This window comes from Alligator mississippiensis, chromosome 7 (assembly GCF_030867095.1).
Source record: "Alligator mississippiensis isolate rAllMis1 chromosome 7, rAllMis1, whole genome shotgun sequence".
Classification (NCBI taxonomy): Eukaryota; Metazoa; Chordata; order Crocodylia; family Alligatoridae; genus Alligator; species Alligator mississippiensis.
This window is the reverse complement of record NC_081830.1, coordinates 53,586,265-53,602,155: the sequence shown is the minus strand read 5'-3', so window position 1 is coordinate 53,602,155 and position 15,891 is coordinate 53,586,265. Positions and strand designations below refer to the sequence as shown.

The window sequence follows — 15,891 nt, the reverse complement described above, 5'->3', positions numbered from 1 at the left end:
AGGAACTGGCTGGTGTCATAGCAGAACCACTGGCACAGCTGTTTGAGCGCTCATGGTGCTCTGGTTAGGTCCCAGAGGACTGGAAAAGGGCCAATGTGGTCCCTATTTTCAAGAAGGGGTGGAAGGAGGATCTGAGTAATTATAGGCCAGTTAGTCTCACTTATATCCTTGAAAAAGGCTTTGAGAAAATTATTAAGGATCATATTTGTGCGAGTCCAATGGGAAAAATAATGCAGCGGGGCAACCAGCATGGATTTGTAAGAGATAGATCTTGCCTGACCAATCTGGTTTCTTTTTATGACCAGGTCACAAAATGCTTAGACACAGGAGTAGATGTGGATGTCGTTTACTTGGATTTTAGGAAGGCCTTCAATATGGTATCTCATCTCATTCTCATAAATAAATTAAGAGGCTGTGACTTAGATGATTACACAGTCCGGTGGGTGGCAAATTGGCTTGGGGGTTGCACCCAGAGAGCAGTGGTGGATGGGTTGGTATCAACCTGGAAGGATATGGGCAGTGGGGTCCTGCAGGGCTCAGTCCTTGGACCTGTACTCTTCAATGTCTTCATCAGTGACTTGGATGTGGGTGTAAAGTGTACTCTGTCCAACTTTGAGGATGATACTAAATCGTGGAGTGAAGTGAACACACCGGAGGGTAAGAAACGATTGCAGGTGGACTTGAACAGTTTAGAAAAGTGGACAGAACACAACAGGATGCAGTTCAACAAAGACAAATGGAGAGTGCTGCATCTAAGGTGTAAAAATAACCAGCACACCTACTGGCTGGGGAATGACCCTCTCAGCAGCACAGAAGCAGAAAGGGATCTCAGAGTCATAGTGGACTCCAAGATGAATATGAGTTGTCAGTGTGCCAAAATCATCAGCAAAGCTAACCGCACTTTATCATGCATTAGCAGATGCATGACAAGTAGAACCAAGGAGGTGATACTTCCCCTCTATGTGGCATTGATCAGACTACAGTTGGAGTACTGCATCCAGTTTTGGGTGCCGTACTTTAAGAAGGATGTGGATAACCCTGAGAGGGTCCAGAGAAGGGCCACTCATATGGTTAAGGGTTTGCAGGCCAAGCCCTATGAGGAGAGACTAAGGATCTCTTCAGCCTCTGCAAGAGAAGGCTGAGAGGTGATCTTGTGGCTGCCTACAAACTCATTAGGGGAGCGCAGCAAGGAACCGGAGATGCTCTGTTCACCAGGACACCTCTTGGCATAACAAGGAACACAGTGGTCACAAACTGACAGAGAGCAGATTTAGGCTAGATATCAGGAAGGACTTCTTCATTGTAAGGGTGGCCAGAATTTGGAATGGACGTCCAAGAGTGGTGGTGCTCTCCCCTGCCTTGGGGGTCTTTAAGAGAAGGCTGGATAGGCATCTGTCTGGGGTCGTCTGACCCCAGCACTGTTTCCTGCCTAGGCAGGGGGTTGGACTTGATGATCTGTTGAGGTCCATTCTGACCCTAGCATCTATGAATCTATGAATAATTAATTAATTGTCTTTCTTCTTAGGAAGTGTTCAGGTCTCTCATCCAGATAAACAGTAAACTATATAATGATCTTATATGAAGCTTGATCTTTCTCAGTAATTATTTGAAGTCAACATTCTCTACAGAGAAAAGTAAAAAGCATTCCTATTTTGTAGTCTTGGTTTCCTTTTTCAACAAATTATTAGTAATAAATACTTCTACATATTTAAAGTGCCTAACCAGTTGACATCTCTGGAGGCAAAGTAGAAATTTACATAGTTGATTAAAATATATTTCTTTCAGTTTTTGTCCCCTTTCCCCTCTCTCAGATCATATTGCAAAGACTAACATTTAGTGTCAAAACAAAAGTCAAATTGTATTATTTTTCTTTGGAGGTATATTTTTCTATATTCCTCATATGATGTTATGATAGTTCTAATGATTCACATAACCATTTTACAAAATATGTAATAAGAATACATTAAAAACCCCATAACCTTAACTAATATGGAAATCAGTATTTATATAAATATTTTATAATTATAGCTTGTACATTTGGTAAGTGCTGATATTATTATTATTAATATGACATGGATATATTCACAATTGGTAAACATTCAGATTTTGTATATTCATGTATAATATCTGTGTATTTTTTCTGCTTTGGTTTAGGTGATGCACACTGCTCTGTTCCACCAGTTCCTGGAAATCCAGGGCTCCCAGGTTTTAAAGGTGTTCAAGGTATGATTACTTAGGCTCTGGAAGGTAGTTTTCTGATTTCCTTAGACATTGTATTCTGTGCTCAAATCACAGAATCATAGGGCTGGAAAGGACATCAGGAGTTTCTTTAGTCCACCCCCTTGCTTAAGGCTGGAAGTTTCACAACCTCTCTAGGTGACCTGTTCCAGTGCTTAACCACCCTCATAATCAGAAAGTTCTTCCTATTACCTAGCCTAAATTTCCCTTGGAACAGTTTTTTGGAGAGTAGGGGAAGTTTCTGCTCTACTTGGAGGACGGATCCAGACTAGAACCCAGGTTCTGCTCCAAACTACCAACTCATTAAGCTACACAACATCTACTTGATTCTCTAATAAAAAATAGGTAACTTTGTAAAAACACATCACGTGGTAAGCAGGTTATTTCAACAGAAACACAGTGTGTGTCACAAAAGCAACTCTGCAAATGCACAGGAAGAGACTATAAATGAATTACAACTACAGACCTAGGCCCCAGATTGGTCCAATTTGTGTGGTCACTGTAGGGTGAGAAGGAAAGTAAATTGCTACTGTATAGTATCATACATGATTGCCAGTGGTCATGATATCAGAGAGCAGCTTTCACAGAGCTGCTACTTTACTGCCTCAAAGCATGTGGATGGGACAGTCAGAAATGAAGGGGGTGGGGGCCGGGAGGAGGGAGGACTTGTTCTAACAACTAGCTGGAGTATGTACATCAACAGACATGGGGAACTAAGCTGTGCCAGGAACAGATGCAGTGCTAGAGTACTTCCTTGCCAGAGCACAGAGCTGTCTACAAGGCAGGAAGTAACATTCAAAATCATAATTTCCCCATTGGCTACAAGGGTATGATAGGCATATGCTGACCACTGTACAGAATTTATAGCAAAACTACAATAGATTCTTGAGAGGTTTTTTTATTTTTTGAGAGAGAGAGTCATCCTTTACTTAATTCCAGTTAAATCCACATGGCTTAACCAAAGATTGATCACTGGTGATTTGTGGCAAGATCCAAAATGTTAGAAATGGCAAGAAAATATAACTAGCCCACTGAAAGCAAATGGACCCACTGGATTTTCATTGAATCACTTTGAATTGACCTTTATAAGGTTACCTGATATATATATATTATGTATTTTAGCTAGATTGGGACCTTGTATATCCTAACGTAAAAGAACAGGGAATAACATGTTCAGATTATGTGCATCATCCCAGAATAAGGGAAACTCAGAGTGCAATATGTGCTCTATTTAAGAATCAGAGATTATATTCTGTTTTTCTGGATGCATACACAAATTGGGTTGAGAACCATCATTCAGCAATTCATTTTCATTTTATTCTAGTGCCTTAAAACCACCACCTTATTAGCTCAGATTAATTTTTCTGTTCTACTTTGGAGAGTTACAGCTGAGTTCCTATGCAGAGTGGAACAAGCAGGTAGAAAAATGCAGCAGTCACACCTGCTCATGCCCACTTGGGTGATACAAGGTTAGAAACATGATTTTCAAAGCTGCTGAAAAAGAGAACTTCCATATAAAATCCTACATAATTCAGTAAATTAATTAACTCCAGCATAAGATAATACTGTTTTGGACAGAACTATCTTATGGTGGAGTACTTACCTGCTGAAATGCACATGTAGACAGTGACGGGCTGGCTGGGGAATGAGGGTGCTGAAGTGTGGGGGCTGCCTGCCACCCAGCCCCGCATTTTAGCACCATTATGCCTCAGCCAACCCCTTCACCACCTGACGCTGCCATCCAGAGCCCAGGGCTGACCCTCTTCAGACTTTCTGCCAGCCAAGGGCTGCTCTGCCTCAGCTGAAAGTGCCCCAGTCCCAGGCATACATACTGCGCCCAGGACAAGTTGACTCCAGCACGAACTGTGCTGGAGTTTATTGCTTCACCTTAACTGTGCATGTAGATGCACCCAGAGAGACTTGATAGGTTGCAAATATGCAAACATATTGGTATTCTCTCTGTGTATTGTCAGGACCAAAGGGAGAAAGAGGACCACCTGGTCTCCCTGGGCCAGATGGCTTTGATGGACAAAAAGGACAACAAGGCAAAACAGGCATAGGAATTCCTGGACCAGGAGGTAAGTGGATGAAGAGCTGTTTTTATCTGTGAAGCATGAAGCTGTGCAGACATTAATTACTATAAATGCCTACCTGGACAGCTAGAGGACAGGGTTGCTACCATGGTAGTTTTAAATATCTCCATCTCCTTTCTTTAATGGACATGGTGCCTGTCTGAAGCTTAGGGGTATGGTTGCTCAGGTTGGGATGGAAAATACTTCTCCATTAAAGTTGATGCATACATGAATCCTTTCTGGGAGGCTTTATTACTACAAGCAATAGAAGATCCTGCTGCAACTTGATCATTTCAGAACTTGGGGAAGAGCATGATCACTCTGTGTAATCTTTGCAGACATATTAAAGATACTGTTAGCAAGAAGATCAAAGAAACAAATAGGAATACAAGAAACCTAAACTGTCCCAAACAAAATCACAGCATCGCTTTTATAAAACTCCCAGTAATCATTGGCTTAGGAAGTAAACGCCTCCTTGGTTTTTCATATGATAGTGTTGTCTAGAGAGAGACCTGAAATATAGATGTTACATTATATATATTATACATGAAAGGAATAATTAATTCTTGGGAAGTTTGAATTAGCATTGCACAGTTCTAAAATTTGTCTTCTGAATTATACCCCACTTAGTATGATCTTTACATTAACAGGTTTCCAGGGCAATGCTGGGGAGCCGGGGGGTGAAGGTGAAAAAGGCTTTACTTCAGATGGAAGCACAGGCTCACCTGGCACTCCTGGAAGAGATGGTCAGAAAGGGGCTCCAGGTGATACCATGTATGGTCCCCCAGGAATTCCAGGCAGTAGAGGGTCAGCTGGATCACCTGGCATGCAAGGCATGAGAGGTGATCCAGGCAGTCGTGGACCACAAGGTAGGAATCTCATGTTTCTGTGAAATGTGTTCAAACTACAAGTACAGAAGCCATGGACTGATGTTACATTTGTAGCACTACTAACACCAATTATACAGATGTGTGCACTGTCTGTAATACCATAAAAATGGCAAATCCACTACACAAATATTCCCCTTTCAGAGAGGAAATGTTTGTAGCACCACATGGAACACCTTTTGGAGGAGGGAGGGGGAAAGAGCAGACAGCTGCTTGACAGCCTGCTAACATGGTTTATCAAAGAGCCCTACTGGCAGCCTGCTGCCATGCTACAGGATCGCCAGCAAGACCTGGTGCCCCACAGTGCTTGTGGCCATTACAAGAGCACTGGCAAGAGGCCCTATTTCTGCAACAGCTGTAGTTCTTTCTGCTACCACACAGCAATGGGAACACCAGGAGGTGCTGTTTTTGTCACCGGAGGCATAGCATCTCTTGCTGCTGGCACAGCCCCCCAGGAACAGCTGGAAGATCCCCTGTTCCTGTGGTGGCAGCAGCAGTGGGAACAGCTGCCACTTGTACCATGAGGACTCTAGGAAGAGCTGCTGGGTTGCTGGAGCACTGACAGCCTGCTGGAGATGGCAGGTTGCCAGCAATGGGGCTCAGTGACAGGCTCCCAAAGAGGCAGGCAGGAAGCTCAAGAGCATCTCCTTATTGTTCTCTGGTGGAGAGCAGCCTTTGTGGTAACTTTGTAGCTCTCCAGCTACACACTGCGGAGGCACTTTCTAGTGCCACAAACACCTGTTCATAGCCAAAGAGAGATGGGGCCTGTTTGCCATATTTCTGTGGCTCCATAATAACTGCTGTGAAGCTACTTTTGAGTTTTACATCAGTGTAACTGAAAGTATCCAGTCCCTTGAGCAGAAGATAAAATATTATGTGAAAGAAAAAATATTTCTCCTGTTGTCCTGGATATACACATTATCAAAATCTAAAAGAGAACAGCACTAACTTATGAGAACAGAAAATGGTCTAAAGAATAACTCGGCTACCTGTGTTTATAAACAATTGGGATATGGTAAGACCTGGACAAAGTCTGTAAATTTATGGACCAATTCTAAATGGCAGGAAAATATGAGACATTTTGGAAACATGTAGAAAAGAACCATGCAAGAACATGGGCACAAAACAACAGCAGCCAAATGTGTCACCTCAGAATTACAGCCCTGGAGCACTGAGGAGAGATGGGTAAGTAGGTAGGAAGCATTTTTTATTATGGGAAATATTGTCTGTTTTAGGACAGCCTGGTACACCAGGACTTCCAGGTGCTAAAGGTCGCAGAGGCAAAAAAGGAGATATGGGAGCTCTAGGACGGCGAGGCCTACCCGGTGAGCAATGTGACACAAACTTACCAGGGCCACTGGGACTGCCAGGTCCAAAGGGATGGCCAGGCCCTCCAGGTAAGTGGTGCTCATATCAGTACGTCATAGCTTTCAGCCTTATCCATTTTTTTTTCTTTCAAATAAACACTCTCAAACTCAAATAGTCCCTTTCTCCTTTTATTCCATATGCCATTGGCTTTCCACCAATGTGACAAAACCTGTTCTTGTTTCCAGTGAAGCCATTAGTCAAAGTCCTGTTGACTTCAACAGTAATGGTTCCAAAACCTTTATGAAACTGTCATTTAAACATTAGGAAAACATCAGCTAAGAATGACCAAATGGTGGAAGTTAGTCATCATATGAAGGTGCAACCAACTGGAAGAGTGTTTCCTCTTCCTCAAAACAGCTTCCTTCGCACAATTAGCCAATGTTCCCACTAGCCGGTGGACAGGTTTTCCTTCTCTTAGCTCTTTGTGTATCACGAACGATGTGCAAATAAATTTGTTAAAACATCACATTGAAGCCCTGTTCTATTGTAAATAGCAATTCATGTGCCAGCATGTTAGAACTAACTCAATAAGTCAGACTGTTATAATTAAAAAAAGCAAAAGAAAACTTTATAAACACCTTTTCCTACTGTGTTTCTACGTGCTGCCCCTCAATGCAGTTCAGCCATGTTTTTGTTACATATTTTCTATTTTATTTTGTTAAATATTTTGTGAAGCGCAGCAACAATTCCACGGTAATGAAGTTGGTAGGGGAAGACAGTGTTATATGGCTCAAAAAGAAACAAACTTCGGGGAGAACTTTGGATAAACAAAATACTATGTGATGTAGTTGGTCTGAGCACAGCTCTTAAGATTTTCATTTGTACATTTATTCTGGGATTTTTGTGCCTTTTAATTCCCATTTGCTTCTTAATCTCATGGCTGGTATGTCAGATACAATCCAGTGGGGATCATTGTTTCTGGCAACACATGGTGCCACATATTTTATAGGCTCCCTTTACTCAGTATGATTTCATCTCGCTCATTGATGGAGTGAAAAAAAAAAATCAAAAGTCCTTCCCAAAACCATCTCCCATAATACCGTAAATTGCTTACCTGGCCCACTAAATATATATTCATAATGGTTTAATATTACAGGAGGGTTAATAATCTCCAATATTGTTGTCATCCTCATTAACTTCACTGTGCTGTTCATTAAATGCAGTTACAGTGATGTTCTGTTTAGCTTAGACTTGGGTAATACTGCATGGAAGAAGGCTTGTAAAAAATTTCTACTGCAACTATTTGATGATATAAAATTGGATTTTTAACTAAACAAAAATTTTGCAAAAAATTGCATGCTTTCAGGTAAATCTTTGATCTTTCATCAAACAAGGCACATACCCAAATCCAAAATATTACAGCTCTAAATCAAACTATTTATGAGAGCCGGTACTCCCATCTCACTGCTCCCATGATGTATTGTGACACTATTTAACTTATTTTTAAAACAAATTAAAAAAAAAAGAATTTTCTCCAGAAGAGGAAGGGGGGGGGGAAGGAAACCAGACACATCATTTTTTTTTTTATCAGCTCTCTTACTGAGGGATTTTTTTCTTTTTTGAGTAAAGGGAAGGACACAAACGTATCTTCATTCATTGTACACTTGAGTAAAGTAACACAAACTGTTTTCTCAGGCTTTCCAGGCTCTAAAGGCCACCGAGGAGACATGGGTTCACCGGGATCAGTTGGAAAAAATGGTATTCCAGGACCTAATGGCATACCTGGGCACTCTGGTCCTCCAGGGTCACAAGGATCATCAGGGCTCCCTGGGGATAATGGACTGCCTGGTCTCCCAGGACTGAAAGGTATCCGAGCATCCCAGGACTCATCCTCTTTCCATGTACCTCTCTTATAAAGGACTTGCTCTTGGTCTTATAGAAGTCAGCAAGAATACTATGCATCTCATTCCCATCCAGCTTCTAGAATGTGGCTCAGTGGTTTTTCTCCTGTATTAAAAGAAAAATGCCAAAGTTTGGGGATTACAGGGAGCTCTAAAAATACTGTTATTTTGGTTGCTTTAAGAATGTTATAAGCAGATTTTTTCCTGTTTGTAATATGTATTACTTTTTATGAAGTGTCTTCAGTGAGAATGTTTTGGGAATGCTTGGTGTGCCAAGGAGATATACTGATGTAATTTGAAGAGTACCTTTTCCCACCTGAAAGTCCTGTCTAATGTTTCCTGTACTTAGGCAATCATTAGTAAAACCTAACTGTTTAGAAACTATTTAGATATGTAAGTAAAGATGCAATTGACTTACTCCATGTACTAACTTACATTTTATCCACAGGAAGACTTGTGACCCACATTTTGAGCTGGGGGTATAGGTAGGAACCTAAATTCTGTAAGCCAGCTGGGCTGGTTAATTAGGGTGACTTGATCCCATAACAGGGCAAAGTAGCATTTTAAGTGCCTGGAAGTAGCTGATAGTATCCACTTTTCATAGGCTTAGGAAAAGGTGTCTCTGAATCTCCACCACCTACCATACCGGCCACATTCCACCCTGGAGTAAGGGGAGTGGGGGAGTGGGGGGCACTGTTAGGAAGTTGCAACACAGGGGCAAAGATAAAAGACAGCCCCTATTATGTTTAATCTTCACTCATGTGAAGTCCAGGTTTAAGTTAGAAACCAACTTTTGCCAGGGCTGAGTAGAGGATTATCTGGGAACCACAACTACTACTTTCCATGATGCCTCAGCACAATCCTGTTTGTAACCTTTAGCAGCTTAGATATTACAGTGATGATTAAGTTATCTAAGTAGGTAGCAGACACATGCTCTGGCAAATTTTGTACCTATCAAGTTGCTCTTCAGTATGAGTCAAGTACATCCACTAATTTTTGAAAGTTCCTTTTAAATGCTTTTCATTTTACTTTGCTCCCTTTCTTAGTAACACAGGAGACAAGTAGTTTAAAAAGTTGGTATCTTCATATTATTAATAGGAAGAAAAGGAATTCAAGGGCTCCGAGGTTTCCCAGGATCCCCAGGAAAACAAGGGGAGATGGGAATCCCAGGTGAAAAAGGTGAACAAGGAGAAATGGGTCCACCTGGGCTCCCTGGAGACCCTGGCGATGGAGGTCAAAAAGGTATGTGGAAACAGCATTGCCTTTGCATTACAACTGCTTCTTTTGTTACAGCATTGTATGCTTCCATATTTTATTTGCTAAAAAGGGTATCTTTTATTATCTAGTCACCTCCATTTTCAAAGATATTGGGCCTGACTGTTCTCCCAGTTACACTCCTGAAAAATCAAGGATGCTTCCACTGGGATCCATGTATGGATTAAAATGTGTATGAAAAAAGGAAAATCAGTCAATTTAAACAGTCTGATTCATTCATGAACCAGTTTCTTTTTATTTGTTCCTTACACTCAGTGGTGCCTCCAACACAGCTCTTCCTTAGTAGTGAATGACAGTTGTATGACACTACCAACAGATTTGAAACAGACATTCTTCAAGGTTGTTATATTCTGTGTTGCTTGGTACATATATAAAGCATGTGGGCAATAACATCTGCAAATTACTGCATCCAAACGGAGTAGTTTCAAACTAACAAAAAAAGGGTTAATTGGCTAAAACAATTAAGAGAAGGGAAAAGACAGCTTTTGCAGCAAACTTGTTGAAACAAAGGGGACTTGAGTTCCAAAAAAGATGAGAAAAAAAGAACTATGGTAAGACATCCTCTGGGAAGAAGTTCAACTGTTAGAATGAATTTAAAAGACATTTTCATCAGCTAGTATTTGTGTAATTTCCTGTGTTCTATTTCAAAGGTGAAAAAGGGCCACAAGGAGATCCTGGTTACATCATCATACACCATGAGAAAGGACAAAAGGGGGATCCAGGTCCTCCTGGTGAGCAGGGATTTCCAGGAGAAAGAGGTAATAAAAAAATAGGAGTGCATGCCTGCAGGTGCATAAAAATGCCTGATTTTTAAACTGACCACTTGTTGCCAGTATTGCACCCACAGTTAATTGTAGATACAAATTACAAGCATAAGTCTGAAGAAACACACTAACATTTGAGCATTCTGCTGTGTTGTTGTGTCTACAAGTTCTTTAGTTAGTTGCATATGTATTCTGGGCAGTCTACAGATCATGGATGTACAAATTATACCAACACACAGAAATGAACCACTGAAGTGTATCATATAGGAGGTAGGAGGATGTTAAAATAGTCTTTTTTGATGGGATAATTTCAGGGGACAAAGGCAGCCCTGGAATCAGAGGGCTCCCAGGATTGCCAGGCACAGATGGACTCCCTGGACCCCCAGGTGAATCTGGCATTTGTGGACAGATAGGTTTACCAGGCCCACGAGGCTACCCAGGGCCACCAGGCACCAGAGGAATTCCTGGTTTCTCAGGAGCCCCGGGTGATCAGGTAAGCTAAGTGCAGGGGGTGCAAGACCACAGCACATGATACTGCCCTTTGTTTTTGTACATCTTAGGAACTTGGACTAGTTTGATGCACAGTGGGTGTATCTACATGTGTCCCTAGGACACCTTTGTTACTGCACCATCATTTAGTACTTCCTTTTGGAAGTGCTGAATGACACTGCAGTAACAGCCTGTACTGAGCCGTGTGCACGGTTATTTTGAGCTGGTATGTCACTAGCAACACGCTATGATGAGGGAGTGCATTGCTATGGTGACATCGCATCACATGTAAACACACCCAATGGTATGCTGCCCCTGGTTTTGATGCACAAACTTTATGCTACTTGCTCTTTAAATCATATTGAGAAGACATTGTTAACCTGACATGCATGGTCCACAATGTGAAATGGCTTTATTTAATGTTTTTACTTAATTTTATTTATAAAAGCCTACACCTATATTTGGGAGTTATATGGGTGCCCCTCCCATGTACTTCAATGATGTAACAGTACTTGCCTAGTATTTGGACTGGCTAGGTATGCTCTTACTCATTCAAAGACTTCACAAGATTTCACTACAATGGCAGAAGCTTGGCACTGCCTTGTTGCATTTGGACACATACCTACTGCATGGAGCAGCACACTAAAAGATGATATTTTTAAGGGATTAATATCAGTACATGTGATACACAAACTTAGAAGCAAATTCTTTGCTGGTTTGTTCCTATACAGCAAGATAGCGGGATTGCACAAGATATAAATCAGAGTTGAATTTAGTCCTTTATATATTGTTTCTGCTAGGCCTTTGTCTTACTAAACTGTTTTGAAGGACCTTTCTGAGTATATTTGTCTTCCTGATGAGAGTCCATTAATTACAATAAAAAAGAAGTGGACTTCAATATTTTTCATTTTTGGTCAAAGCTAATATTTCATTTACATTTATAATTATGTATGCCTTTGAGTAAAGTATATCACTGAAGTTCTTGGTTTAGATAAGCTACAAGTGTTAAAATGCAGTTCTATTAATTGGGCCAACTGATGGTGTTCAAGATGTTGAAGTATTATATAATGTGTATGTGCCCTGATCTAATTAAAGATCATTGAAGTTTTGTGAGCGCATGAAAAGACCAACATTTGATCACTAACTGGCACAAGTTAGTAGATTAATCAGCTAGCACCCTTGACAGAAGACCCCAGACCTAGTCTTCCCATTCAGATTTTTCCAGTCTGTTTACCAGTGAAAGAAAGAAGTGCTTTTTGTAGATTGTGTCTGTTATGTATACTGTGTTTGAAATATAGCTCTTTTTTTATACTGTCAGGGTGAGCAGGGTTTACCAGGAACTCCTGGAAGTCCAGGATCAGATGGCAGAAAAGGATGCAAAGGTAACAGGCTGAAATGCACAAACTGCATGAAACAAATTGTTAGGTTAGTATATACTTTGGTATACAAGATGCACCATTCAGAAGAGGTAAAGAGACAGATCCTTCAAATATGAAAAATCACTAAAAGCAAGACTGTGCAATCCCTAAATCCAATTCTTTCTTTACATTGTGATGTATTACTTTAAAAGTGGATCTTAGTGACTTAGTATCTTAGAAAATCACTGTAACAGGGCAAGGCACAACACAACTACTACATAGCAATTTATCTTAGATTTTCCTCCATAGCAAATTCAAGGTTCATAATGAAAATTGAGCTTAAAAGACTTTTATAGACAGTGGGTACGTCCACACAAGACACTAACTGCACAGTAGCCTAATAATACTGTGCAGTAGCACGTCACGGCACAAACAGTGCTAATACATTACTGCATAGTAGCACCATTAAAAAGACGTGTGCTAGCACTACAGCACAATAATGCTGGTTATTGCACATTAATGAATGTATAGATGCGTACAGTATGGAACAAATACTTAAAAGTTGCCTGTAAATAGATTAATACTTTTTGGCAAAGTAGAATTATCTCTCTCAAGTCTTAAAGGGTTTGCCTACTATTTAGCTTTCTGTCTCCAAATTCAGAACATTTATCTTGAAGTATCAGCCACTCTCTCTTCACATCATAGGACTGTAGACTCTCCCATCAGTGTTTTTACATTTTTGCATCAAAGACTGTTACCAACTCCTACTGTTTCCACTATTATTGAATCCATTGGCTAAGATACCTTTTTCTGAGTAAATAGACTTAAACTGGGATAATTTTTTATTCCTTAGCTATTTCTGCAGGAACTGTGTCTGCTTCACTATAATCACACAGAGGATTTATGTAGCACTTTTCTAAATCAATGCACTTTACAATGATTAGGCTAGTTCTTGAGTTCCATACTGAGTCTTCACTATGTCAAATTCATCTTGAACTTAGTGGAAGTTCTAGTGAATACTAAATGAGTTAGGACCTTAGGAAATGGTAATTGTTTAGATAATCTAAGGATTAAATGATGTATAAGGAAAATATATATCTCCACCTATCACTGTTGCTTTGATTCAACAGAACACCAGTATATTCAGTAGCTATCATAAGATCCCAACAACAAACGTCTTTAAATGTTCAAAGCAACATTATTAAATTAAATAGTAATACAAAGATATAATCTATTAATGCTGTGCCTGTGTCTATTCTTATCTCTCTCCTAAAGCAGAAATAACCCACTTCTACCATCTTAAGCTTCCTGACTGCTAGGGATGTAATTTCATATTTCTCTTTTGTGTATTTGTCTATGGATTGCATTACAGTCACTAAGTATATTATGATACTCTCTTTACCTTTGTCCACAGCTTTAAGACTTAGGTATTGATCTTCTTTCATTAATAAATCCTGTGACAAATAAAAGAAAAAATCTTTAAAAGGACAGAATCCCCAAACCTGGTGAAGCTTTCAAAATATTGATTAAGGCAGGGGGAGCCAAACATCTGGCAGGCATATTACAGATTAAGCCCCATGCCCTCCCCCAGGTGCCATTCCAATCTCTTTCCTTTGCTTAATCTGCCACTCTACTCTCTGCTCTTTTTTCCCTGCCTGATCTGTTGGCCTGGCTTTCTGCTTCCTGCCCTGTCTGCCACTCTGCTTCCTCTGTCACACACAAAGGCTGTCCATGCTGCTTGTGGCATCTTGCAGGTTGGTCACCCCTGGATAAAAGTACCCTATTACACTTATTTGCATGGCACCTAGAAGTAGGGGACCTCATTCCTGACTGAGGCCTAGGTGAGTGTTGCACATGTATTATTCATATTTAATACAAAAGCCTAACACAGTTACTTACAGAGAAGTTTTTCCTTTGCCCCACCATCTTCCTGTTAGTGTAAGCCTATCAAAAACTATTTTCTAGTTTTTATGGTCTCTTAGTCCAGAGTAATAGGATTACTTCTGTCATTTATTTTTTATCTCAATGTTTGTAAATTAATAGCCTTCAAAGGTACTAAACTTGGGCCTTGTGGATAAACAGATCCATGTCTGGCAACAGTTGTTATTATTTCTAATTTAACAGGGAACAGAGGTGACCCATCCAGTCAACCTGGTCTACCGGGTCCAAAAGGGCCTGTAGGAGAGCCTGGCTTACCAGGTACATATATCCCATATATCTTGGGGAACAGGGGAAGAGGGAAGCTGAAATAGTGTCAGATTTGCTGGAAGTTATTTTTTGTTTGTTTCTTTTGCTTTTGAACTGCTTTGCAGTCTAATGCTGATACACACGTTTTGGTTTTTGGGTCTTGTGAAGTCCAAGACCAGAGATGCCTCACAGCATGTTGCATAGCCCAGAACACAAAATTAAAAGAGGAGGTAGGGTCAGTAACTCTTTGGATGCATTAGTGATGAGCAATCTGCTAACTACCAAAAGGTGGCTCAGCATTACTACTACATCATGGCAGTTCTGGGAATGGGTCTTCCTTCTTCAACTTCCCAGAAAGTAATAAAGGAAGACCTGTTTCTTGCCATGTGGTTGGGAGTTGACAAAGTAGTTTCTTCTCTATCTCTACGTTAAATGTAGTCACAATTTACCATCAACACACCATAAACATTTGTGTATTTGAAATGCTGAAGTATTTGTGTAAAAGCTGTTTCTTTGCTCATAAATATATATGTGACAAGGCACACTGAGCTTGGATAATAAACATTCCACAGTATGAAGCATGTATGTCTTTAAATTAGAAACTAACGTTTATCTTTTGTTAAGGTCCCCATGGATTCCCAGGTGAGCCAGGTTTTCCTGGTGCCCAAGGGCAAAGTGGAAGACAAGGACCTAAAGGGATTCCTGGATACCTAGGAGTACCAGGCTTTCCAGGTGAGTTCAAGTATAAAAACAGTGGATGAGGATCTGTTCCAAAATGACAAGAAAGGAGTTGGATCTATACTTCAGTGTGATTCTAAACAATGCCACTGAGGAAGCATAACTGTGGGGAGTAGGTTGGTGTTCTAGTGCAGATGAGGAGAAACTTAGAATTATAGAGCATGTCTAAATGAGACATTTACTGTGCAATAGATTAATTAGCTGTGCAGTGTACGTCTTGACATCTATACACATGCCCCTATTAGGCTGGAGTAAACTAATTTACTCTGCAGTAAGATAGTACTTGTAAATACTATTTATATGTACTATTTACAAATACTGTCCTGGTGCAGAGTAAAAACTTTGCACCAGCGCATGTGTAGATGCTGCCCCAACTGGCTGGGGCATGAGGGTGGTTCAGTGTAGGGACTGTCTGCTGCCTAGTCCCACACTGAAGCACCCTTGTGCCCCAGTCGGTCCCTCTGCAGCACATTGAGCTGGGTCGAAGCAACCTCAGGCTGGTAGGCTGACCCCCCAGGACTCCTTGCCAGCCAGGACTTCGACTCCAGGCACAAGTGCAGACACACCTGGTAGTAATAAGATCCAGAGCTTGTTGCTGCCTATTAATAAGCATGTGTAGACATGTCCATAGAGATGTTGGGCTGGCAGGGACCTCCATAGGTCATCTAGTCCAA

At 40.7% G+C, this 15,891-nt stretch overlaps 1 protein-coding gene across 1 annotated transcript in view; it reads left to right on the top strand.

The window, feature by feature from the left end:
- Nucleotides 1-15,891, top strand: part of COL4A4 (collagen type IV alpha 4 chain) — a 132,661-nt gene that overhangs the window by 72,748 nt on the left and 44,022 nt on the right. Inside the window, exons 26-36 of the mRNA XM_059731860.1 lie at nucleotides 2,155-2,223; nucleotides 4,212-4,316; nucleotides 4,961-5,179; nucleotides 6,433-6,594; nucleotides 8,201-8,371; nucleotides 9,505-9,648; nucleotides 10,332-10,439; nucleotides 10,760-10,938; nucleotides 12,253-12,316; nucleotides 14,417-14,491; nucleotides 15,104-15,211. Of these exons, the coding sequence (XP_059587843.1) occupies nucleotides 2,155-2,223; nucleotides 4,212-4,316; nucleotides 4,961-5,179; nucleotides 6,433-6,594; nucleotides 8,201-8,371; nucleotides 9,505-9,648; nucleotides 10,332-10,439; nucleotides 10,760-10,938; nucleotides 12,253-12,316; nucleotides 14,417-14,491; nucleotides 15,104-15,211 (1,404 nt within the window). The remainder of the gene's footprint in view (nucleotides 1-2,154; nucleotides 2,224-4,211; nucleotides 4,317-4,960; nucleotides 5,180-6,432; nucleotides 6,595-8,200; nucleotides 8,372-9,504; nucleotides 9,649-10,331; nucleotides 10,440-10,759; nucleotides 10,939-12,252; nucleotides 12,317-14,416; nucleotides 14,492-15,103; nucleotides 15,212-15,891) is intronic.